The following is a 26,889-nucleotide window of genomic DNA, read 5'->3' on the forward strand; positions in this document are numbered from 1 at the left end:
TTGGCTAACCTTCTGTCCCATTGAGCTATTGGGATCCTTAGGAGTTTATTTTATTTATTCAAGGGGTTGAATGCCTACTAAGTGCTGAATGAAGCCAATACTATCATTTGTGGAATGCTGTGGGCTGTCTTTTCTTTTTCAAGTTTGATGAAGTCAGCAGCCTTTTTTTGTGAGTACAACAAATTTATTCATAATTGTTTTGTATTTGTAATTGCTTGGATTCCTCAGCCTTTATTTAGGGACTTCTTTTCCAAGGCACATTTCTGAAGATTGATTAAAAAAAAAAACCCTCTGAATTTTATTCCAAAAGCAATGACATACATATTTGTAGAAATTGTGTAGGGAACAGTACAAACATAGTATGTCAAAAGATCTTATATTTGAGTGCCTGAAAATACAAGACAATGTGGTTCAAAATCAATCACACTTTAAGCAACTAACGCAAGAGTCAGCCTCTTTTTGCTTTTGTAACTAACTGAACATTATAAAAAATATATGTGTGAAAAAAGAGAGAAAAGAGACAGGGGTGCATAAGCTCCTACTTTCATTTGTTATAATACCTTCCAGGGGAATGCTTAGTCAATTACAAATGCTCTTTTTTCATTATTGGACATTTTGGTCTGGGTGTAACACAAAAGGCAAGTCATTTGGGGTCAAAAGTTAACACGAAAATGAGAATAAAATATTTCTCATCGGTTGAGTCATTGTGATGTGAATGGGAATGAAAATGTAGCCTGGCTCAACTTTCCACTGATAACCAGATTTTATCCTCTGATTTTTCTCCAGCATTGCATAACTAAGCTTATAACTTGAAGTCAAGCTGTACCTGAAATTATACAAATACTTAGAGAGATTTACACTGCACAGGAATACTAGGGAAAGAGCAACTGAGGACCTCAATCATCTTCTGCTTTAAGCTGGTGTTTAACTTTTACAGACTCCATCTCAAAGCTAAGATTTATTAAGCACTGACCCCTTCTCAGCTATTGAGCATGGTTGTCTTACTTGGTCTCAGTCAATTTATTGAATTTAAGGGAAACCATAATGGCACTAATTAAATGAGGAGATGAAAATTAACAGCTGTTGTACCTATTGGTTGTAATTAAAATGTTTAGGTGTAGGCATCCCTTTGGGAGGACATCTTGACTGCATTCACTTTCAGGGTCAGAATTTAAATAATGATGAGTCTTTGAATATGTTGGTGAACAGACAGGGCATAGGCACAGACCAGACTCCCTCCTATGCTTTAAATTCTATAAGAATCAGTCTGACCCAGTGATAGAGAGCTTACAAAGGCAGGCAGGTAATCTTGGGCAAGTCACATACAGTCTCATATCTTGCTTTCCTCACTTTTTGAAAGGGGATCCCTCTCTAACTTCTTGAAGTCTCAGTTTCTGAATCTATAAAGTGGGTATAATATAAGGATCTCTTCCTACAGTTATTGGAGGATTAAACAAGATAATCTCAGAAAAGCACACACTGCCTGGTCCATAGTAGGCATGCAATAAATATGAGCTACTATTATTTTAAGGATTAAAATACATAATTCATATGAAAACACGATCATTTTCTTGTAATTTAAAAACACTTGTTTCGGGGTGCCTGGGTGGCTCAGTTAGTTAAGCGTCCATCTTTGGCTCAGGTCATGATCTCACGGTGAGTTCAAGTCCTGCATCAGGCTCTGTGCTGACAGCTCAGAGCCTGGAGCCTGCTTCGGATTCTGTGTCTCCCTCTCTGTCTGCCCCTCCCCCACTCACACTCGGTCTCTCTCTCTCTCTCTCTTTCAAAAATAAATACACATTAAAAAAATTAAAACACTTGTTTCTATACCATCATTGACTAGTCTACTGTTGATTCCCACATAAAAGCTTTAACTCAGTAAATTATGTTATAAAAAAACTCTATAACATAACTTGTACTCGTGTTTATTTATATAGCAGAGGACTAAAGAAATGTCAATTGGATAGTTATATGTGTTAGATTTGGAAAGGGGGCAAGAAAGGCACAAAGAACATGATCACATGCCAGGAAGCTGAAAATATTTCTAGGATCATCTGGCAGCATTATAATTTTATCAGGTATCAAAAAAGAAGAAACTTCTTAGGAGAGAGAACAGAAAGGAGAAGCACAGTTGTTAGGTTTCTTCCCACATGTGTTTTGACAGCTTAGTTAAGCCAGCTTCTTAGCTTAGTCCCACTAGGAACTATAAAATCTCACATTACTGAACACAAGCTGTTTTTATTACGAATGTGAGCAATCTTAATACAGTAGTTACTGTATCCCTAAATCCACTCATCTCTCTTCCACTCAACTTTGGTTTAAGAAGAATCTATTTTCTTTAAAGACTGAATATTATAGTTTTCCCATCATCTGGCATTTTTTGAATCACTGCGGAATTTGCTAGCGAATGCTGGCCTATAAACTACTCATCTCTCTTATATGACAATTACTCCACCTGGAATAATCCAGTACTTGCACATTACGTGTTCCCTTTTGCTGAGTACTGGGGTACAGATATCTATCAAAATTATGTTACTAATTTGTGACTTCTAAGTTGAAAGCTGCAGACTGAAACCTCTTTTTGCTTTGCACTGAAACAATGAAGTAATCACCCAAAAGAACAAGTGAGTTTCCGATCACATTCTTGAGATCTAATCTAATATTATCCATTTCAACGTAATCAAATTCTTTAATAAGTGGGCACACTGAAAATCTATTTAGTGATCCTTTGTAGACTTCCAGATTCTAACAAAAGCCACAACTTTTTCCTTGGGAGCCTTACAAAGAACTCTTTAATTATTGACTTCTATAAATTCCCCTTTGTCTGCTACTGGCTGGAAGTTACCACAGAGGGTGCTCTGTTTAATTGCTTTTCTTTCGTGCCCAAAAGTAAAGATTTATTGCCCGTAGATTTAAAACCTACAGGCACGTTTGCTTTCAGAAATAAATTCTTTGATATATAATTGGTCATATACTTGGAGTACAATTATTACAGAGAGCTTAATTTGAAATGTAATTATTGTAATTATAATTATAAAACTGTAATTGTAAAATACAAATTAGAAGAAGGTAGGATATATATATAACTGGACTACCGTCAATGCCACATATGGAATACAATATATACGAAACAACATTTTAAGAAAAGACACGATCCAATTCAAATAGATGACATTCTACTTAATGTCTATCAAGTATGTCTTGAGAGCTTACTCCTTTGATCCAAATTTATTAGATACTGTGATGTGGGGTAGAAGGTGGTAGTTGTAAATGAAGACCATGGCATGGTATCTCTTTTAAGGGATTTATACTCTGGCTAGAGGGGCAAAGTGTAGATAAATAGAAGTGCAAGAACATAATAGATAGCTACAAATAACTGAGTGTTAAACAAGCACTAGAGGTTTAGAAAAGGTAAGGTGGAGGAGGTAATATTGACATTAATAATAACTACCGCTCTTCATTGAATGGTACTATGTGTCAGGGATTTTATATACATTATTTCTAAAATGAAAAAAAAATAATAGTACTAAGTGACTTGGGTCCAGAATCTCAAACGGCTAGCATTGTTTCTCTTTCTTAAATTGCAGTCTATTCGTTCACCCATCCAAGCATCTATCTATAGACATCCATTTATCCCCGCAAGATATCCTTAGTTTGCTAATTATGGAGTCTTATAAATTCTGGAGTGTGCTATCAAAAGGTATCTTCTATGAAGCAGAAGATGGTGTGTTTCTTAATCAGTATGAAATACTAAACATTAAGAGTTGATAATTTCTCAATATAATATAAACGTTCTTGTTTTTATGGTAAAAAAACACCTGTATTTAGATTTAGCCAGCTGGACTCAGTTTAGATGTTCCCAATTTTGTTGGCAACATTGAAAGCATTATAATCAGGAGTCATTCAAACATATGCTTTCTTCTCTCCATTGGACCTGATCAGGGTGTCGACTTTGGCCAAGACAATGCCATATAGCTTCTTCAGTCTGTTTGATCTGGTGCTTGTTGGCCTTGATGTCTACAATGAACACAAGTGTGTTGTTGACTTTTATTTTCTTGATAGCTGACTTGGTGGTCAGGGGGAACTTGAGGATGGCATATTGGTCAAGCCTGTTTCTCCTGGGGGCACTCTTTTAAGGATATTTGGGCTGCCTTTGGAGACACAATGTCTTGGACCCTCAGAAGGTTAGGAAGTGTGTGTGTATGTGTGTGGATGTGTTTGTGGATGCCTTTCAGCACTGCTTTCTTGCCCCTCAAAGCCTTTGTTTTGACTTCGGCTTTGGGAGGAGCACGGGGCTTCCTTCTTCACTTTAGGCACTATCCTTGCAAAAGGTTATAATGTAAATATACTTTTTAAAAATTTATTTACTTAAATTCAAGTTAGTTAACATACAGTGTAGTAATGGTTTCAAGAGTAGAACCCAGTGATTCATCACTTACATATGACACCCAGTGCTCATCCCAACAAGTGCCCTCCTTACTGCCCATCAATATGGAGGTTCCTCAAAAAATTAAAAATAGAATTACCCTATGACCCAACAATTGCACTAATGTAAGCATTCTTAAAAGTCCCTTACCATAACCGAAAATAAGAGAGCCTTCCATAGCTTTCATAGTCTCTCTTTCTGAACATCTAATCCATGCTTCTCCAAAGGAAAGTAGAAACAAAAGTATTTTTAAAGACACATCAACACTAATTGTTAAGCTAATCAGCACACATCTCTCAAGGTCTGAAAGCATTAAGGTTTCCCTATATACACAAAGATTTCCCTTGTATTGTTACAAAGAGAAATGCCACTAAATAGCGAAGTGTCCGGGAGGAAATCACTTGACCACTCTGAAACTGTTTTGAACAGAACTGCTTTGAAGGGTGGGGACACCTGTTCCTCCATGTCCTCTCTCCCCTTCAATTAGCATGAGACTGTTTTAATCTTATTTATTTATTTGACATACTAGAAGATTTCATTTGTATAAAGTGATCTTCAGCTTGGAAAGACTTTGAAAACCATCAAGGCATTCTCCAGTTCCATATTGCTGGCTAGTTCTACAAATCTAGAAAGCGGAAGACAATAATAGTGACTCATAATTAACTTGATTATTCTGTTACATAGAAATGTTCATTAAAATAGTTGGAATTGCTTCCAAGAATAAAATGCCTTCTAGGCTAATTGGTTCTAATTATAGAATGACTCAAATGAGAGAATGTCGCTAATTGGCTGTGAACACAAGGTGTAAAAACAAAAGCTTATGTACACTATTCTTTTTTGTGGGTAGTGAAAGAAAGGAATGTGATTTCTTTGCCAATTGGAAGTCTCCTAGTCTTAAATTCTATGCTATATGATGAAAATATATTGTCTTAAAATGATTTGTTACTTAAACAACTTAATGATTAAAGGGTAAACTTCACATTACCAATAATAAAAATCTCATTTAAAAATGCCCAAATCTAACCCAAATGAGAAATTTACATAAATCTCCTGTGTATTATAGTCATATATTTTGTACGAATTTATATTTGCTTATTTAGAGGTCTGATTTACAGTTTCGATTCTCATTAACAAACCATTTATGCCATAAACCATTTGATGAATATTTTACCATATGCATTTTAAAATGCCTTTAGAAAACACACTAGTCTAATTCCTGGAACATTATCCTTATTACAATATAGCAGAGGTTTACTGCCAAGAACTTTGAATGTATATTTTCATTCATTTAAAGAGGCTGTTATCTATTTACCCAACCATCCATCTATCCATCCATCATCCATCCATCCATTCTCTTACCAAATTTCCCCCCTGGAAAACCCTTGTTTTCCCCCTATAACAGCACAGCTTCACTTGTTTATCCACTTACTGGTGCAGAATTTCCATTTGGTCCCCTTGATCTGACCATTCTTCCCAGGACTTCAACACCATCCAACGTGATATTAGCTGAGGCATTTATTGCCTTCTCAGCCACGTGCTTGCAGTCAATAACCACTTGGACCAAAGTCTTGCTGACAACAATGTGTATCTGGGTAAAAGTAAAGATGTTTCAGGAGGTAAGAGGCAGGAAGAAATATCAAGCAAACTTACATAACTGCATGATTCATCACTAAAAAGTAGGAAAGGGAAGGGAAGGAATTCTGGCACTATGCATTTTGCTACAAGAGAAAGGTTCTACTTTTACTACAACCATGACTGTCCCACATTCAGGTAGCACTTCTATCTTTATTTAATTAACATTTTCTTTCAAAATGACTTCAAAAGCGTTCCCAATCTAGTGTTTCTTTAAAGCAGCAATATCCTGGGGTGCCTGGGAACCTGCTTCAGATTCTGTGCCTCCCTCTCTCTCTGCCTTTCCCCACTCATGCTCTGTTTCTCTCTCTCCCTCTCTCTCTCTCTCTCCCTCAGAAATAAAATAAACATTAAAAAATTTTAAAAACATGTTTAAAGCAGCAATATCCTGAAATGACAGGATGGGTGCACTAGTTATACCTTTTCTGAACGCACGTGGAAATGAACATGAAAATATTAAAATAAAAAATGCTAACTGATTTACCAGCAAAAGTTATCTATGGTACCTTCCAGTTGTTCACAAACCTCATTTTCATAATACTTATTTAATTTAAGATGAAGAGAGGAGGAGATCTAGAATCTAAAGAGGAAGGAGGAATTCTTTCTGGTGACTCCAGGACCAAAAGAAATAAAGCCTTTTGGCTTAATGTGTGGCTCAATTTTCTCAAAGTGAAATTTCTAGAATTTTCAGGTCTATAGCAATATATTTAGGAGTGTATACATTCTTTGTGAGGATTTGTAAAAATGTGTGTTATCTTTTTTATTTTTGAGAGAGAGAGAGAGAGCAAGCAGGGGAGGAACAGAGAGAGGGGGAGACACAGAATCCAAAGCAGCAGTCTCAGGAACCCCCGGCCATGTGGTTTTTAATACTCACGGATCTCACATGCTTTCATCTCCCTTATAATTTTTCTTGACCGCTTTGCAATGGACTCTGCTTAACCAAGAACGAATCATACCCAGAGGAATGTGGTGAGTAAATGACAATAAATCCAAAGAGATGCTAATGGAACTATTTTGAATCATGAACTAATAAATCTCTACCTGTATCTCATGTTTTTAAGATACTTTACTTCTGGTTGTACAGTTCTTTTAAACATAAAGTTTTTTGTATGCAACTGTTTTTGTGCAAAGACGATTAAGAACGTTGGTATGCAGTTGTTCTTATGCAGCTATGGTAGTTGAAACTCCAAAAAGTAGCAAAGTTGTGTCAGTTAGGACTTGACCGTGATCTAGGTCAGGAGACAGAAGCCAAGAGGAAGACTGCTTGCAACATCCCTTCCTTCACTGAACACTCAAGAAGGAGGGTCAAGAGGCAAGGCTTTTTGCAGCACCACCTCTAAATGCTGCTCTCCCTGTGGTCTTGGCAGACTGCATTCCTTCACAGCCCAGAGATCAGTGGGGTCATTTGCTAAGCACAAAGGAAACAGTAAATGTGGGATGTACTCTTGCAACCCCAAAAGTAAGTGTTTCAGAGATACGAAGTGGTAAGGGGCAGAGTTCTATCACAAATACCAGGTAGAAATGAGAACTACAGTCAGTCAGGTTTTACAAAATTCTTCCTCACAATAACTTTTATAATGGTAGTGAGGGGTTATCTGTGTATGTGTAAAAATATCAGTACAAACTATCTTCACGTTTTAACATGATTTAGCTGACTGGGCTTTCATCTACACTGGTGGCTGGGTAGACCAGCAGTCCTCTCCACATCACACATCATGTAGCAAATTAACAACTGTCCTCCTAGTAATACAGTACCCTGTAATTGTTCCTCTAAGTGTGAGCCTGGACCACTTTTTGGGTACCTGATAAAAATGCACAGCTTGGGGTCGCATCTTAGAACTACCAAACCAGAATAAGCCCACAGATAATTCTTACTCCAATGAAAATATGAGATCTAAAGCTCCGTGGGATTTTTTTTTTTTTTTACACTTCTCTGCTGCTTGGTCCACAACAAATAGAATAAAGAATATATGTCTCTGTTGCTTTGCACACAGCAAACAAAGAAAATATGTGTACAAAGCATTACTCACCTTGTGAAAGCTGCCATGGAAAATTTTCCTAATTTCAGGTCCTTCAAAAGTAACTGTTTGAAAATCCCCACTGTAGTCATAGTTGAAATATGTTAAGGTTTTACCACCATCTAATCAAAGAAAAATAAAGTTTAGAATGTATTATAATGGGTAAATAATTTTTCTAAAATTCAAGTTGCCTGGGTGGCTCAGTCAGTTAAGCATCCTACTTTGGCTCAGGTCATGATCTTGTGGTTGGTGGGTTCAAGCCCCACGTCGGGCTCTGTGCTAACAGCTCAGAGCCTGGAGCCTGCCTCAGATTCCGTGTCTCCCTCTCTGCTACTCCCCCACTCACACTCTGTCTCTCTCTCAAAAATAAGTAATAAAATAAACACATAAAAAAATTTTTTTAAAACTTTTTACAAAAAATTCAAGACTGAAAATAATGCATCCTTTGTTTTGAGGCTATATTTAAAAAAAAATTTTTAATGCTTATTTATTTTTGAGAGAGAGACAGACAGACAAACAGAGCATGAGCAGGAGTGGAGAAGGAGGAGAGAGAGAGGGAGATACAGAATCTGAAGCAGGCTCCAGGCTCTGAGCTGTCAGCACAGAGCCCGACGCAGGACTTGAACACATAAACTGTGAGATCACAACCTGAGCCCAAACGGAGGCACCCAGGCGTCCCTTAAGGCTGTGTTTAGAACAGAGTGATGAGTAAGTACGGAAATGATCTATAGTCCTTGGGTTGCCCCAGGCTTTCAGCTGGCCAGTTAACCATGTGGTGATGATGGTGAGGCTGGGCCCCTACATATACTCTTCCTCTGTACTTTCTTCCCTGTACTTTCATCCCCAACACCTTGCTCAGAGACGGTTGTCTGAAGCTGGGACTAGAGGCGGACAAAAAGGGAGAATAAAGCTAATCATATCTTAAGACCTAGAAACCAGACCCTTTGCTGTATTGACCCACTGGAGCAAACAGCTTTTCTAGGACATGCAATTTATACTGTTCCAGAAGAGTGATATTCCAGTATGCCTTTTATTATGAACAAACTAAATCCACAAACAAATGAAATCTTCCTAATCTTCAGGATTTCATGTTACAAGGAATACTATATTACAAAAAATTTAAAAAGGCATTTTTTTTCACTAATTAATTCCTAGGTTACACGGTAATTATTCATTGTGATATCAAAGGGAATGAGCTAGTCTTAATCATTTTGAGAGATTTCTTGATTTTTAAGTTTCATGTGCATAGGGAGCTAATTATTTATACCCCTTTAATGTACGGCTTTCCCTTAGTTTCAGTATGCATGCAAAATGCTTTCACAATATCATATTTGGCTGTGAGTTAGCACCTAACAATAGCCACCAAATTTTGGTTCCTAGCTTGATTGGAATCCTAAACTACAAACATCTTTAGAAAACTTAGTGGCATTAACCGAAAACCTGATGATCCTCTTAAATGATCATCATGGGTGACATCCAAGAGCATGTGATTGAGAAGCTTCTTTCACTGGCTCCCCTCAACTTTCTAACCTCCAAACAATGGGATGCCCCTGTCTTCAGACCTCTTCTCTTCCCACTCACTCTCTAGATGATCTCACACAGTATCATGGCTTATATGCCACACATATACAACTTGCAAATTTATATCCCCATCCCAGAATTCTTCCCCAAATCTGTTGCTGCAAATCTGGCATTTTTTCTGGGATACGAAATAGGCACTGTGATATATATTTGGTCATTCAGATGAACAAATAAGTATTTCTCATATGTATTTGGTCTTGGTCCATGGTGCCTGGCTCACAGCTCCTAAAGCACTTGGAATTTTCTGTGATAAGAGCTACAAAGATGTCTTTTGTTACATTAATGAGGTAACTTTTGGAAAGCCCTTAGGCAACCTAAGGATGGAGGGCTGATTGCCAAGAGAACCAATCCTGTGATTACAGTTGGAACCTTCAATCCCACTTCTTCTCCCACCTCTTGGGAGTGGAGAGTTGCTAGAAATTGAGTTCAATTGCCAATGGCCAATGATTTAATAAATCACGCCTGTTTAATGAAACCTCATAAAAACCCAAACAACAGGGTTCAGAGAGCTTTTAGGTTGCTGACTACATGGAGACCAGGGAAAGTGGCATGCCTGGAGAGGGCAGAGACCCTCTGTGCCTTTTCCCACATACCTGGCCGTATGCATTTGTTTCACCTGGCTGTCTCTGAGCTATATCGTTTCATAATAAAGCAGTAATCTAGCAGGCAAAATGTTTCTCTGAGTTCCATGAGCCACTCTAGCAAATTAATCAAATCCAAGGACAAGCTCGTGGGATTGATTGATTTTCTTTGGGCAGGGGGCGGGGGGCATGTTGTGGGAAAACTTCTGATTTGGAGCCAACCAGAAACACAGGTAACAGCCTGGCTTGCAACTGGAGTCTGAAAGAGGGGTGGCAGGATACAGTCTTATGGGACTGAACCGTTAACCTACGGAATCTGATGCTCTGTCTGGGTTGACAGTATTAGAATTGAGCTGAATTCTCAGACATCCTGCTGGTATCTGAGAACTGTTTGATGTTGTGTGCAAAACTCTCCACCCTCCCGACACCCCTCCCACACACACACTGGAACTGGGTCAAGACACCCCAAAAGAATCTTCCACTTATCATATCCATGTACAAAAAATGATTCTGGTTTCTCCCCTCCCACTGGCCTTCCCCATTCCCCCACCACCAACTTTGCTCTTCCTAAAATTTTTACTATCTCAGTAATTGTCTCTCTCTCTCCACCTTGCCCACTACCGAATCCCAGAGCCTAGCACTGGCACATAGTAGAAATTCAATGAATGTTTGTTGAAAGAATGAGTGGATCAGTGAATGAATCAACTGGCACATAATTTGTTGTCAGTATTTACTCAGGGTTTAAGATAAATGAGTTACTCTACAATATATAATTGACCCTTGAATAATGTGAGGGTTAGGGCCACCAACACCCCAAGTAGCAGAAAATCTACATGTAACTTTTGACTCCCCCGAACTTCACTACACATGGCCTACTGTTGGCCAGAAGCCTTACTTCTAACACAAACAGTCCATCAACACGTATTCTGTATGTTCTAGGTATTATATATTGTATTCCTACAATAAAGGAAGCTAGAGAAAAGAAAATGTTATGAAGAAAATTATAAGGAAGAGAAAATGTACTTACAATATTGCGCTACATTTACCAAAAAATATCCTTGTGGAAGTGGACTCAGGCAGTTCAAACCCATGCTCTTCAAGGCCAATCGTACACAAAACAGGCAAGACAGCATGGTATGTTATACACAGTACTCACACATGTGGGTGCAAATATGTAAATAGATACACTTACTATCCAAAATGACTCCAACCAATGGGTCAGAATTTTTATTTAAAATCTCCCAAAGAGCAAATGGCTCTTCTGGAGTGTCAGGAAGAATCCGGAATAGAAAACTCATTGTGTAGTCAGAGGGCAATCCTTCTGGATGCAAATACCTGAAAAATGGGAAAAAAAACATTTATTGCATCCCTTTAAAAAAAGTTATTTATCTGATTATAAAAGCAAATACACTTAAAACATTTAGGAAAAACAGAAAAAAAAAAAAAAAACAGATCACCATTAATCCCATGGAGGTGACCACTGTTTTGATGCGGTACATTTCCCTCCAGTTTTTTTTTTTTTTTTTTTTAATTTTTTTTTTCAATGTTTATTTATTTTTTTTGGGACAGAGAGAGACAGAGCATGAACGGGGGAGGGGCAGAGAGAGAGGGAGACACAGAATCGGAAACAGGCTCCAGGCTCCGAGCCATCAGCCCAGAGCCTGACGCGGGGCTCGAACTCACGGACCGCGAGATCGTGACCTGGCTGAAGTCGGACGCCCAACCGACTACGCCACCCAGGCGCCCCTCCCTCCAGTTTTTAAAGAATGTCTGTAAGTATTTCTCCAATCTATATAATGCTACCCCTTCTTTCTTCTTAGCAGCAATTACTACACCGTTCGTATTTCCTTCAATCTTTTTTTTTTTTTAAAGTATGATGTTTAACATCTGTACAATCTTTTCTTGTCTGGCTGTTCTGTAATTTATCTAACTGGTCACTTCTTATCAAACATTTAAGTCATTTCAAAAGTTTTGGTATTATAAATAATGTTTATGTACAGACTTTTTATTTATTTATTTTTCATTTTATTTAAGTCCAAGTTAGTTATCATATCATGTAATAATGGTTTCAGGAGTAGAATTCGGTGATTCATCACTTACATATAACACCTAGTGCTCATCTCAACTACAGTCGTTTTATAAAGACATTTGCACTTTCTACTGTAAGTTGTAGTTAGTTGCATTCTTGTGCATGCTTCGTGCTGGGATGTACCATTCCAGATCTACCTTCAAGAATTGAGAATATGTAACTCCTGCTTCTGGGAGTGATGTGTGTAGACAACTCTCAAATACCAACTTGCTTCTAAAATTGCCTCAGCAGAAGAAAAGCCTCCCCCAAAGTCATGCCAACTTTTTTTTGGCAGCTGTTTCAATAGCTGGTGTTTGAGGGGATATGAAGACCAGAGCCTCTCATTCCAATCGAGGTAGCTCCATTTTCAGAACTCCTGTATGTGGAGCAACTTAGAGTCTCACTGATATTGTTTCATAGCTTCGTTTCTCTCTTGTCTCATCTCACCTCTTTCTGTTCCCTTGCAGGAGAGTATACCCACGTCAACTTCCTTGCATACTTGTCTCCACCTCTGGATCTGTCTCCAGGAAACCACACCTACAACACCAGCTTATCTCTCTCTAACAATTAAGTGGATCTCTTATATATTTTATACTTTTTCCTTGAAGCAACAAATATAGCCCTTTCCACATGTAGGAGCCCCATAACGGTGGATAAATTTGAGAATATGGGAATTTAGCATAAATTTGAAAATGAAAGTTTGATCTGAATAAATAAAAATGTTTCATTTCATTCATTTTGTTTATATATTAGTTCATTCATTCATCTAACATTTATTGTGTGCCTACTATGTGCCAGACATTGTAATAGGCACTTAAGTTATGTCAATGAATAAAACCAACAATGTTCCTCTCTTTGTAGAAACATTAAATTCCAGCAGCATGGATTAAACAGTGTATTAGAAGGCAAACATGTCATACAAAAAACAAAACAAGAACAATAGAGCCATTTAATAGGGATTGGGAATGCTGGAATGTACTATTTTGCAATGTTAATTGAAGTCCTCACTGCTGGTTTCACTTCAAAGCCTCAATGAGAAGTTACATTTGAGCAAAGGTTCATTGAAAAGGTTATATCTGAAGAAAAACTCAAAGACAAAGGCATCCACCTAGTACAAAGACACCAAAACGGAGTGTGCCTTATGTGTCTGGAGAATGGACTGAAGGAGACAGGTAAGAAGGAAGTAAAGTCAAAGAGGTGATAGGTACCCAAATAAGGTTGAGCCAGATGGGCCATTCAAGAGCTTTGACTTTTTTTTTAATTTTTTTTTTTTAACGTTTATTTATTTTTGAGACAGAGAGAGACAGAGCATGAATGGGGGAGGGACAGAGAGAGAGGGAGACACAGAATGGGAAGCAGGCTCCAGGCTCTGAGCCATCAGCCCAGAGCCCGACGCGGGGCTCGAACTCATGGACCACGAGATCGTGACCTGAGCTGAAGTCGGACGCTTAACCGACTGAGCCACCCAGGCGCCCCAAGAGCTTTGACTTTTAATTCAAGGGGAATGGAGAATCAATTTCAGATTTTGGAATGGCATGATTTACATTTTAAAAGAATCACTCTGACTGCTTCTTGGGGAATAGACTCTGGGAAAGCAAAGGTAGAAGCAGAAAACATTAAAAGCCTGCTTCAGTGATCTAGGGAAGAGATGACAGTACCTCATATGGGGTGAAGGCAATGGAGGTGATAAGAAGGCACAGACAATAGGATTCCTCGGTAGAATGGATATAGAGCATGAGAGCAAGTGTCAAATATTTTGCATGAGAAACTAATTAGATGTAGTTGTCATTAAGATGAAAAAGGTAATAAGTGAAGCTGGTTCTGGAGTGAGGGTCAGGGATGTGGTCTTGAACATGCAAAGTTTGAAATGCCCATTTAGATATCCAAGCAAGATGTCTAGTAGTACACCATTACACACACAGGTCTAAATTAGGGAAATAGGTCTAGACTGGAAATACAAACTTAGGAGTCATTGGCATATAAACAATGCTGAATACTATTCAAAAGATCATCAGGGTATAGACAGGGAAAACAAGGGTCCAGGCCTAATCCCTCCAACATGAAGAAGTGGAGGCAAGAAGAGGCAGCACTGAAATGGAACAGCCAGTAATGTAGACAGAAGCTCAAGAGGGTGTGTCCCAGAAGTCCAATGAGGAGAGTGAAACCTGGAGGAGGAAGTGAGAAATTGTCAAATGCTGGTGACAGGTGGAGTGAGATGAGGGCTGGGAGCCATTGAATGGATTTAGCAACTGGACAGCATTGCCCACTGGATGAGCCATTTCAGTGGGGCAGAGGATCTTCCCTTTGACAATTCTCATTTTTGGCTAGGCTTCCAGGAAGAACTTTTCAAATATCCATTTTAATATTCATTCCTAGGGGCTCCTGGGTGGCTCAGTCGGTTGAGCGTCCGACTTCGGCTCACGTCATGACCTCACGGTTCGTGAGTTCAAGCCCCTCATCGGGCCCTGGGCTGACAGCTCAGAGCCTGGAGCCTGCTTCAGATTCTGGGTCTCCCTCTCTCTCTGCCGCTCCCCCACTTGTGCTCTGTTTCTCTCTGTCTCTCAAAAATAAATAAATGTAAAAACAAATTTAATATTCATTCCTAGACTACGTAAAAAAAGAAAACAAAAAACGGAAACCACATATATTCTATATAGGTCAAAGGCATTTATAACAATTTGCTAGAAAATGAAGCTATACTTTTAACAGTAAATAGTTTAAATTACTAATAGAGATCTCATTTCAAATATTATTCCCCCAAATGAAACACAACACAATAATTTGGATACTACTGTAATAGGCTAGAATTTAATAAATAATATTTTGAAGAAGATGGAAAAGCAACTTGTGGATAAATTGGATAGATGAGTTTAATACTATAATACGTTCTCTCCCATTTTTTCATGCACACGTGTGCACTACATCAAAATCTGGACTTTGAAAATGTTTCACATTACAATACCGAAGGCATTTGGAGACAAAAACAAATGTTGATTTGGAATGTAAAATATCCAACATCTTGAGAGATGATTCCTTGAACCAGGAATTCCCAACCTGCAATCTCAAGTACCCCCAGAGTTTGCAGAATTGCTATAAATGGGCAAGAATCCATAGGTGCATCACAAACTGTAAAGCGAGTAGATGATGTGATTTTTACATAATCCCGACACTACTTTTCAACTATATGGAGTTGGTGTTGTGATCTCTCAAAGATTAAAAATCAGCTGAATTCACGGCACTGGCATGAAATGGTTCAGGGTGTGGGCCCTGGGGCCTGATTGCCAAGTGCAAATCCCAGTATTTTCAGTAAACAAACCATGTGATCTCATTCAAGTCTTTTAGCTTCTTTGTGCTTCAGTTTTATTATTTGCAGAATTGAGACAATAACTGAATCTAATCCATAGAAATGTTTGGAGCTTTGAGTGAGTTAATATACATAATCACTTAGAATGATGCCTGGTATACAGCAGCACTAGGTAAGTGTAAACTATCTATATACATTTCCTCAGACTAACAGATATTAAAATTCAACCAGCATTATGCATGACTCTGAGGTTTCTAAACAAAGCAATCTGAACATCACCTGTTTTTATCATCATGGAAAATCCTACTGGGAACTATTATAGCGTATTTCAAGTTGACACAATTTTCACATTGAGCTATAGTAACAAATGATTGGCTTTAACATCTTGCAATGGAAACGTACTTGGTTGGCTGGGAAACCAAGGCATCTTTATGAATTCGGTAACAGGGATACACATTGAAGGTACCAGGCTCCATAGAAACCCCTTCCACAGATGAAAAATCCTTTTCAACCAAACCAAACATTTCCATCATCTTAAATCCTAAAAAGACAGAGAAAGAAAGAAAAACACAGGCATTTAAGGATTTTAAATTTCAAAATTAGTCTATGAAAAAATTCTGGACCCCAAATGAGAGCTAATGTATTTGCTTTTGGAAAAACTGTGATAATGCATACCTGCAAGATCAATGCCATCCTTGAACACCAGTGGGCAGGCTAGGAAACGAAACAAACAATATAAAACACTAATTTAGATATTTTCCAAACATATTCTTTCCCCATCCTGAGAACAGGAAGCTAACATAATCTTTGCGGAAGTCAACTGTGAAGGGAATCCAAACCAGATGTGGCTATGGTTTTCTGTGGATTCCTAAAGACTGAAATGCTCTCGCTTGGCCCATTACAACCAAAAGGACAAGGCTTCCTTCTCCTCTCACGCGTCTATTAAAATCTATGGTGGTCTCTTGAGAGCACGTGTTAGGAGAAGTCTCGCTTCTAATGTGCTACCCTGATGAGCAGTCTTAATACATTTGAAGCCATTTGCTGCAGCTTTTAAGCAGGGCTGTTTTTAGGCACAGACTCTCCCCTCATTAGGAAAAGTCTTTACCTAAAACCCGAAAACAGGGAGAGGGGAGGTTTACTTCCCAATGCTCAAAACCACAAAACTTCATGTCCGCATAATAAACAGCTTGCGAGTCAATACCCTTTCCTTGGATCAAGACAGGACTCATGATTTAACCGGTATTAAATATTTCAACCATTAAGCAACATGAGTGAAGTACAAATTCCAAAGAACTAACTTGCTGATGCGGTTTCACAGACAAAAGTAATCAACTCATCTTCAATTTTCTTAAAGGCGTCAAAGTCATCCACGAAGAAGACATGCCGTGAGCTGGGCTTGCTGCCAATGCTAACCAGCTCTGAGTAATCCGCATCGGCCACACCAACAGCAAAGATGCTGTAGCCTGGGGAAGGGGAAGGGATTTCGATTATTTCAAACTGTACAAGATACAAATAATGCAATATAAGACACGTTCCAATATTTAAAATGTGTTTATGAAGGAGGCAGGGTGGGGGGTGGAAAAGTCATTTTCCACAGTCCACCAGAATTCTGCATGCACATATTTCACTACATGATAATGACTCCATCATCCCTAAGGCAGTTTTCCATTTTAAAGAAACCCAGGGTGGTCAATGCCCCAATTAGTGCTTGAGACGATACCGTTGCCATTGGAGGAACATCTTTATTCTACATATATATAATAATTATTTTAAGATTTATGGGATGAAATGGAGTTGAAACAGAGAAACTTTATCTTAGTTTTCTTTTTTCCATGTATAAGCCCAGATATTAATAGGTTTAGCAGCCTGAAATGGGTCATGCTTCAATGCAAATAAATATTAACCTACTATTTGCCAGGCATGTCTTAAATAATGTAATCTTCAGGGCGCCTGGGTGGCTCAGTCGGTTAAGCGTCCTACTTCAGCTCAAGTCATGATCTCATGGTTTGTTAGTTTGAGCCCCACATTGGGCTCTGTGCTGACAGCTCAGAGCCTGGAGCCTGCTTTGGGTTCTGTGTCTCCCTCTCTCTCTGCCCCTCCCCGGCTCATGCTCTGTCTCTGTCTCTCTTTCTCTCTCTCTCTCAAAAATAAACATTAAAAAAGAAATTTAAAAAAATAATGTAATCTTCCTGATAATCCAAGGAGAATTTCCATTTTACATTTTACATTTTCCAATTTCCATTTACATTCCAATTTCCATTTTACATGAGGAGGCTTGAGGAGTTCCTGTGATCAGGGTCCCTCCCTGGCCCTTTATAATGGGCCTTTTCACAGTAATGCACTTAATTGCTATAATTTCTTATATAGGGTGTCCTGTATGTAAATAAAGTATTAGTGAAAATACAGGAAAATAATAGATTTATAACCTGGAAAGTTTTTAAAAACTACATTGTCCAGTTAACATTAAGAAAGGTTTAGATTAAATATTAAGAAAGATTTAGAAACATTAAAGTCATTCTGATGTAGCCTATAAATTTGTACTCACAAAACAATGGCAACATGACTGGTGGCCACTACTATTTATCTGTGTAAAACTTACCATTTGATTGCATCTCCCCAGAGATTTTGTTCACATCATCTTGTGACCTGCCATCAGTTATGACCACGATGACCTTTGGGATGCCTCTCCTGGTACCTGACTCTGCAGTAAACAGACTATCTCGGACATGCTTGATTGCTTTTCCTGAAACAAAGGAAGACAACAGTTCAATTTTATTCCTTCCCACTTTTGCTTTACTGGGGAGGGAAGGGTTGGAAGGAAATTCTTAGATGAGTGAAAAATCTTTTTCAAAAAAATCTTTATTACTATGCCTCCAAAATTGTCATATCAGTAATTACTAGTAATTAATTACTTTGGGTCTTTGCTGAGTTTTTGTTGTTGTTGTTGTTGTTCTTACCTGTTTTGGTATTTCCTCCTTTGTATGAAATATGTTTAATTGCATCAAGAAGGGTCTCTTTGGTTTGGTAGGCATTTAGTTTAAATTCTGTTCTGGGGTCATCAGTGAACTGAACGATTGCAACCTGGAGAGAGAAGATGTATTTGTTTTCACATATATAAAGAACCTTCCCTGGGCCAAAGAGCACACACAATGGCATGATTCACCTATAATTTTAATTTCCTTTTTAACCCAAACACAATTTCCTTGGCTTAAAATTTTACACAGGTTACATACCAAATCTGACAACACATTAAAGAGCATGTTTGTTCTCTAAGTATTTTTCAAGAAGCAGTTTTTTTAAGTTTATTTATTTATTTTGAGAGAGAGAAAGAGAGAAAGAGTGGGGGAAGGGCATAGAGAAGGAGAGAGAGAATCCCAAGCAGGCTCCACGCTGTCAGCGCTGAGTCCTACACAGGGTTCAAGCCCACGAATTGTGAGATCATGACCTGAGCTGAAATCAATAATCAGACAGTTTACAACTGAGCCACCCAGACGCCCCAGGAAACAGTCTATTTTGTTTTATTTTATTTTATTATTATTTTTTTAAATTTAAATCCAAGTTAGTTAACATATAGTGTAATAATGATTTCAGGAATAGAATTTAGTGATTCATCACTTACATGTAACACCCAGTGCTCATCCCAAGAAGTGCCCTTCTTAATGCCCATCACCCATTAGCTCATCCCCCCACCCACCTCCCCTCCATCAACCCTCAGTTTGTTCTCTGTATTTAAGAGTCTTTTATGGTTTGTTTCCTCTCTGTCGTTATCTTATTTTTCCTTCCCTTCCCCTATGTTCATATGTTTTGTTTCTTAAATTCCACACATGCGTGAAATCTTAGATTTGTCTTTCTCTGACTGACTTATTTCACTTAGTATAATACACTCTAATCTAGTTCCATCCATGTTGTTGCAAATGGCAAGATTTCATTCTTTTTTGATCACCGAGTAATATTCCATGGAAGCAATTTATTTTATTTTATTTTTAAATTTTTTAATGTTTATTTATTTTTCAGAGGGAGACAGACTGTCAGCAGGGGAGGGGCAGAGAGAGAGGGAGATACAGAATCTGATGCAGGCTCCAGGCTCTGAGCTGTCAGCGCAGATCCTGACATGGGGTTTGAACTCCAGAGCTGTGAGAGCATTACCTGAGCCAAAGTCAGATGCTTAACTGACTGAGCCAACCAGGCGCCCTGTGGAAGCAGTTAATCTTTTAAAATCTCCCTTGGGCTCACAAAACTCTCTCTATAGTATGTAGGCCTTTTGCTATGTCATTTGACAGATGGAAAAAAAGCACCCCTGTAATTGGACAAATGTCAGATAATTGGAGGTGGATTATTTACAAGGCTTTCCTCATGAAGCAAACCTGTAAAGTAATTACTACTCTTCCACTGTTTTACACACGAGGAGATGGAGGCACTCAAAGCCCCTTACCTTACCCCAAATCCCAAAAGTGGCCACTGGCAGAACCCACAGTCAAAGCCAGATAAATCCTACTTCAAAATCTGTGTTCTTAAACACTGCAATAAAACCTCCCTGGCTTCATTTCTTACAGTTTGCTTTTATTCCGGTGGAACTCTGGAGCCATTTTTAATTTATTGGGGTTTTGTTTGTTTTTCAGAATGATGATGGAGGGAGTAAATACAGCATCTTCAAAGTGCTTTCTTTGATCATGTGAGACTTCAGTTGCCACCAGCTTATCAAGGTCCACAGCCGAGGAGGCCACCATCTCTACAGAACTGGCCCTGTCTCTGCTTTTCCCAACAAGTTTCTTCTTCCCCGAAATGCCTCAGCACTTTATCTATTTCTCTCTTATGTTCCCCTTACATCCCACGTTCCTCAGCCATTCCTTCATAATCTATTCCAAATCTGTTCCTATCCATGCATCTCCTTGCTACCACCCACCCCCAGGCCTCCCTCATCTCTGCGCTGGACCATGAGAGCAGCATCCCAAACGGTCTTGCCGCTTCCACTCTTACTCTTACCCGTGTGACTATTCCCTCCACAAAAGCCAAAAATGACCTTTTTTGAAAAACCACACCGGGGGGCGCCTGGGTGGCTCAGTCAGTTGAGCATCTGGCTTCGGCTCAGGTCATGATCTCACGGTTGGTGAGTTCGAGCCCTGCGTCGGGCCCTGTGCTGACAGCTCAGAGCCTGGAGCCTGCTGTGGATTCTGTGTCTCTCTCTCTGCCCCTCCCCTGCTTGTGCTCTTCCCTATCTCTCGAAAGTAAATAAACATTTAAAAAAAAAAAAAAAAAGCACATCGGATCTCTCCTTAAAGCTTTCCAGTGGCTTCCCACCGCATTTGTGATGACATCAATTCCTTCAATGTTTCACAAGAATTAAGATGATCTGGCTTTCTCTTTTTCTTCCACCTTGTTTCCTACCCCCTACGTGCCTACCCACTATGTTCTAGCCACAAGTTTTAGCATCTGAAGCCCCAAAACTCATTTTCATCTTGGGCCCTTTGTACTTCCTACCTTCCCTTTCTGGAAATTCTACTTTCGGGCTCCTCCTCACATCATCCACATCTCAGTTTGGAGGCCACCTTTCAAAGAGGTCTTTGCTGACCACGCAGTTTAAGAGAATCTTCAGTGAACTTAAATCATATAACTGTTTTCATAGCTTGCATCCCTACTTTTTAAATTTTTTTTTATGTTTATTTATTTTTGAAGGAGAGTCAGAGTGTGAGTGGGGGAGGGGCAGAGAGAGAGGGAGACACAGAATCCGAAGCAGGCTCCAGGCTCCGAGCTGTCAGCACAGAGCCCGACATGGGGCTCGAACTCTCGGACTGTGAGATCATGACCTGAGCTGAAGCCGGACGCTCAACTGACTGAGCCACCCAGGCACCCGGCTTGCATCCCTACTTTATGAATTTATTTGTTTCCTGTTTTACATCTGCCTCTCATCCTCATCCTCTTCCTGCCTTTAAGAATATGAGCACTCTGAAACTGGGGACGTTGTCATGACCATTGTGACAGTATACTCTACCTGACCAGAATAAATCCTCAATAAATATTTATTTGATTGAATGAATAAATTTGATTTGCTTTATGTGTTACTTGATCTACAGTAATTTGTGGCCATAACCCTCTCTTTCAAGATTTTAATGTCCTCGAGGGCAGGGAAAATATTGGGTATATCCTTAGAGGAGCTACTTTGTTGTGTACATAAACATCTACTGATGTGGCCATTCCAACTTGTCTTAGTTTGCTGAATTCAATAGCTTTTAAGGATTAGCATCTTCCCAAGCTCTGTCACGCATCAGTAAGCTGCTTCCAAACTCAGACTTGTCTATTCTCTCATTCAAGGTCAAATCCAATCCTTATATTACCCATATCAACTAGTCCTAACAATAGCTTGGGATACTTTTTTTTTTAATACATAGAATGAGTTAAAGATTGTTCTATGGGGGTGCCTTGGTGGCTCAGTTGGTTGAGTATCTGGCTCTTGATTTTGGGTCAGGTCATGATCTCACAGTTTGTGAGTTCAAGCCCCACGTTGGGCTCTTCACTGACAGTGCGGAGCCTGCTTGGAATTCTCTCTCTCTCCTTCTCTCTCTGCCCCTCCCCCACTCATGCTCACTTGCTCTTTCTCTCTCTCTCTCAAAATAAATAAATAAGCTTAATAAAAAATTTATTAAAAAAAAAAGATTGTTCTATTAGCCTTACTTGAGTTCCATCTGCACCAATCTTGTTCAGGGCTCCAACAGTGCTATACAGAAAGTTAATGATCTTATTGAAATTTTCATCTCCAATACTCCAGGATCCATCCACCATAAACACCAGGTCTGCCTTGGCAGCTCTACATACTAAAGACCAAGAATGAATTTTGAATCAGAGATAAGGAGAAAACATAGTTGTTGTCAAATCAACAAAGTAGATGATCTTTTCCTCCTGGTAACTAGAGCCCATTCCCATAGAAAAGGTATAAATAATATTCTAAGCTTTTAATCATTACACTTCCTGACAATCATTTCTTTCCTATGGTCAGCTTCCTATTCATGACTGAGAAGCTTTTAACAAACAGGTGGAATCAGAAGAGGAAAAAAAAAATCCACCAATCTCAGTCCCCAAAAACAGAAAATGAAAGAATAGAAAAATGAGGGGCTAAAGCAATTTAGAGACAGAAGTATCAACAAATGCTCTCCAGTGCTCACTTATTAAAAGAAAGCCCAAACTATAACTCTGAGCACCCTGTCCTCTGCTTATTGAGTCAGTAACTTCAGAGAGATTCAAATTCAGAAGAAAACCGTGGGACACAATGGAAGCAGATTAATCTACAACGTGGTATGCATTTGGGCTGAGGCCATAAGCAAGATTTCAGCCTTGCTCTACAATTCTCTCTATACTTTCCTGCCACCCATAGGTACATGTCAAGAAATGTACCCTAACGCTAGCCCAGGGAAACTATTATCAGTGGGTATTACTGATTTCAACATAACAAGCAAAAAACACACCAAGAAAAACCTACTCTACTGAAAGCATTTTTTAGTAGTCCTTTGTTGGTATTCTGTGTTGTTTCAGATTATCTATGCCTCTCTTCCCCTTATTAGTATGGATCATTGTGGCTAACTCTGTTTTATGATGAAACAAACAATTTAATCTTCAATAATCTGAATCTTTTAATCTTAGGCCAGCTGCACACAAATATTCTATGAGATAATGTGCCTTTCTCCTTTCTTTAGGGAAAAAAAACACACTGGGTTTTTATTTTATTAAGTGCAACTTTATTCCCTTAAAGCTATTTATAATATAGAATAAACCATCTCCAGGTGAGGTAATACTCCAGGATCTGGTGTGGTTGTTCTCTTAAATTCTGAGATTAATAAAATTTTATAAATTTATGGTTTGAATTTAAAGCTAAAAAGGATCACAAGATATGCTAATTATAAGCTTATTAAAGAAAACCCCGTCCTCTGTTTCCAAGGAAAAATTAAATCAAGATTAGATTCCAACTTTGAAATGAGAGCAAAATCTATTTGAAAATATACTCAAAATGAAAATTTTACTTAATCAGAGGGCACAAATACACCAAAATGCACGAAGGAATTACCTCTGGGATATGAAATTGTGTTTTTAATTTTCTTCTTTGTACTCTTTTCTACTTTTTAATGTTTGTTTAATAAACAAACCCAACAGAAACCCTAAACCTAAAATCACAGCATTATCATATTATTCTTTTACCTTCTTTTGCTGGTGGAATGGTCGGAGGAAAAGTAGGTGGTTGAGTAGGAAGTGATTCTGTAAAGGAGAGGGCAAGAGAACATCAATTAGCCATCACATCTGTGGCGAAGAGAGGGAGGTCATGGAGTCATAGTTCTTCAGGAAAGTCAATGATTTTGACTATTGTCTTCTTGGAGAATTTAGCGACTACTATAAATCAGCCTCAGCCTGTGAAAACTGGCTCCCTCCATCCCCTAAAACTCAGACTGAAAGCTTGAAATACCATTTTGCCACAATTCAGGTTACCCAGCAGGAGTCAATGCAATCAAACTGTCAACTACAAAGTGGTTCTAATGCTGATTTAAGGCAAGAATCTTGCCAACCTATTTCAGATTAGTCTCTGGCTGCTTTCACACATATAATAAACGTCATTTCCATTCTGCCTAACTAAGGACTGACCATCAATCCTCGCTCAATAGCCCTCTCTCCTTTCTCACCCTGCATCCCCCAGATATGGTCCCCAGTGGAATCTAATTTGCTCTCTGTTCTGCTCAGACTGAATCTGGAAAACTTTCAGTTCTGAGGACCAAATGGCAGGACATTGGGAGACTACCGTGTGTCCACATCAGTTTAACCTGGATGAGGAGGGACGAGAAGTTCATGTAACATGCAAAGTGTGGTTAGCGAAAGGAACAGAGGAAAGTTCAGTGAGAGCGGTGCCTATCATAGCCGTTCATGTGGCAAAGGGCAAGAAAATTATGGCATCATTAGGTAAACATCCCAAATGTTACTATATTCTTTTCTTATTCTCATCTGACATTAAAAGTATAAGGAAAACTGAGAAATGTCTTTTTATTATCTTAGTTTAATTTGAGGGAAACCTCTCAACTAAGCATAGCCATTCACTCTGGAGATAGTAAGCACCAAACAGTGGGAAAGAGTTCAGGCAGACTGATTATTTTTCAGGATGGTTGTAAACAGAATTCCTTCACTGGCAGGAAGGTTGGAAGAGATGAATTTTAATTTTAAGGTCTTTTCCAATTCTAAGAGACAATCAAATGAAATTATTTAAGTAAAATCAACATTAAAAAATGAGATAACTGTATATTACTGATATGGAAACTGAGATTAATTAGTATGTGAAATGAAGCAAGACATATAATACCATGGTATGATCCCATTTGTGAAACATAAAAAAATCTGATATATATATATCTGATATATATCAATATATCTATATATGTCTATATAGATGTAGATTGGATAGAATCTATCAGGTAGAATTTCTTGAAGGAAACCAAGCTGGGAAGAAAGAATGGGGAAAGAGGGAGGTCAACAAAGTGCTTTATACCTTTGTTGCATTATTATGGATATATATATACATATATATATGTATATATATGTGTGTATATATATGTATATATGTGTATATATATATATATATATACACACATATATATGTGTATATATATATATACACACACATCATTTTTATCTTTTAGAGACAATTTTTGAGCTAAAACATTTCAAAAATAAAATACAAATTGAGATATCTTAATACCAAAACTAGGATTGTAAAGTTCTCTTGAAAACACCATAAAATGCTTCCATAGCCAGATTTATTTATCTTAAAATCTGTGGAAGTAATGGGTCATCTTTATAATTGTCCATCTTCTTTAATGTGGAAAATTGAGGCATATCCTAAGTTCTAAATCCTAAGAACCAAATCAATAAGAAGCAATGGCAGACAGACCAATATGTTTGGGCAGAACATCTGGCCAAAGAATCTTTTGGGTGGGAAGAACCACAACGAACTATTAACACATATTTATATTCTCTATGTGGCATACAGATGGCCCTTGACTTCAATACGTGAGCGGTTGTCACATAGAAGACAGAGCAGTCTTGATCTGCATTGCTTCCAAAGGTTGAACTAGAACCAGTGGGTAGAAGCTACAAGAAGATAGACATCCCCAATATAAGGAAAACATTGACATCACACAGAGCTATCCAAATTAACCCTGGGTTCGTAGTTAACAGTTGTGGAGTTAGGGTTAGGGGGAGTTGAAATAGACCAGGGATCGCAAACTCAAAAATTTTTAGAGGTCGTGCAAGTAATAAATATGAGCAAAGAACTAGCCTAAACATTGAGTGGCAAACTTGAGAGCACATTTACTGTGTAAAAAGAGACAGCAGTTGGTCTCAGCAGATTAGCACCATGAGGATATATGCCTGTCATGTGTTGTCAAATCTTTTGAACCTTCAACAAATACTTTAAAGCTTGGGGGGGGGGGGGCGGGGGGCAGGGAAGTATGGCTCAGAGAAAACATATCTGATGGTGATATCTAACCATGAGTATCAGTTTGTGACTTCTAAGAAGAAAGTCATGGTGATAACAAATACTTGTTCAATAAGATACAGGTAGAAAATTTCCTCAACAGGTTCTCTTGGATCTTCACCACCATATGACATGAGATAGTAGGTATTAAATTTTACTGCCGAGCAAAGAGAAGCTCAGTGATGTACAAATGCCCAAGGCTGTAGATGTGAGAAAGAGTCCAACCAAGCCTGTTTGACTCTAAATCTTGTGCACTACCAGGACCCTAATAACTTTAAAATTATATGATCCTCTCTATCCAAAAAACAGAACTCTAATCAGCAATGAAGAGAAACATACTACTGATACATCCTACAACATGAATAAACCTCAAAAACACACGCTAAGTGAAAGATGTCAGATGCAAAAGACTACATATTCCTTATTTCCATTTAAATAAAATGTCCAGAAAACGCAAATGTGTAAGAAAAGAAAGCAAGTTGCCTGAGGTTAAACACAGAGGATTGTCTGTGAATGGGTATGAAAGATCTCTTTGGGTGGACAGAAATGTTCTAAAACTGGATTGTAGTATTGACTATACAACTCTTGGAATGTACTAAAAATCACTGAATTGTACACTTAAAATGGGTGACTTTTATGATATATAGGTTACACCTCAAAACTACATACGCAATATAAAATGCATATATAGTGCACATGCAAACTCTATTTTAGAGTTATGAAATGAAGTCTTTATATTTGAAAAAAAAAATGGATGATTCCATTTATTATGCTTTCA

At 38.4% G+C, this 26,889-nt stretch overlaps 1 protein-coding gene and 1 pseudogene across 5 annotated transcripts in view; both read right to left on the reverse strand.

Moving 5' to 3' along the window:
- COL14A1 (collagen type XIV alpha 1 chain) overlaps nt 1-26,889 on the reverse strand; it is a 215,351-nt gene that overhangs the window by 74,001 nt on the left and 114,461 nt on the right. For all 5 annotated transcript variants that reach the window (XM_086695199.1, XM_086695201.1, XM_086695198.1 and 2 more), the window contains 10 exons: nt 23,795-23,851; nt 22,280-22,419; nt 18,568-18,691; nt 18,210-18,353; nt 16,909-17,073; nt 16,286-16,324; nt 16,013-16,151; nt 11,431-11,573; nt 8,089-8,198; nt 5,856-6,014 (listed from right to left, as the gene is read on the reverse strand). In XM_086695199.1, coding sequence (XP_086551325.1) covers nt 5,856-6,014; nt 8,089-8,198; nt 11,431-11,573; nt 16,013-16,151; nt 16,286-16,324; nt 16,909-17,073; nt 18,210-18,353; nt 18,568-18,691; nt 22,280-22,419; nt 23,795-23,851 — 1,220 coding nt within the window. The remainder of the gene's footprint in view (nt 1-5,855; nt 6,015-8,088; nt 8,199-11,430; nt 11,574-16,012; nt 16,152-16,285; nt 16,325-16,908; nt 17,074-18,209; nt 18,354-18,567; nt 18,692-22,279; nt 22,420-23,794; nt 23,852-26,889) is intronic.
- On the reverse strand, nt 535-5,746 carry LOC147571873 (large ribosomal subunit protein uL23 pseudogene; annotated as a pseudogene).

This window comes from Puma concolor, chromosome F2 (assembly GCF_028749965.1).
Source record: "Puma concolor isolate L17-30 chromosome F2, mPumCon1.1.hap2, whole genome shotgun sequence".
In the NCBI taxonomy this organism is placed as follows: Eukaryota; Metazoa; Chordata; class Mammalia; order Carnivora; family Felidae; genus Puma; species Puma concolor.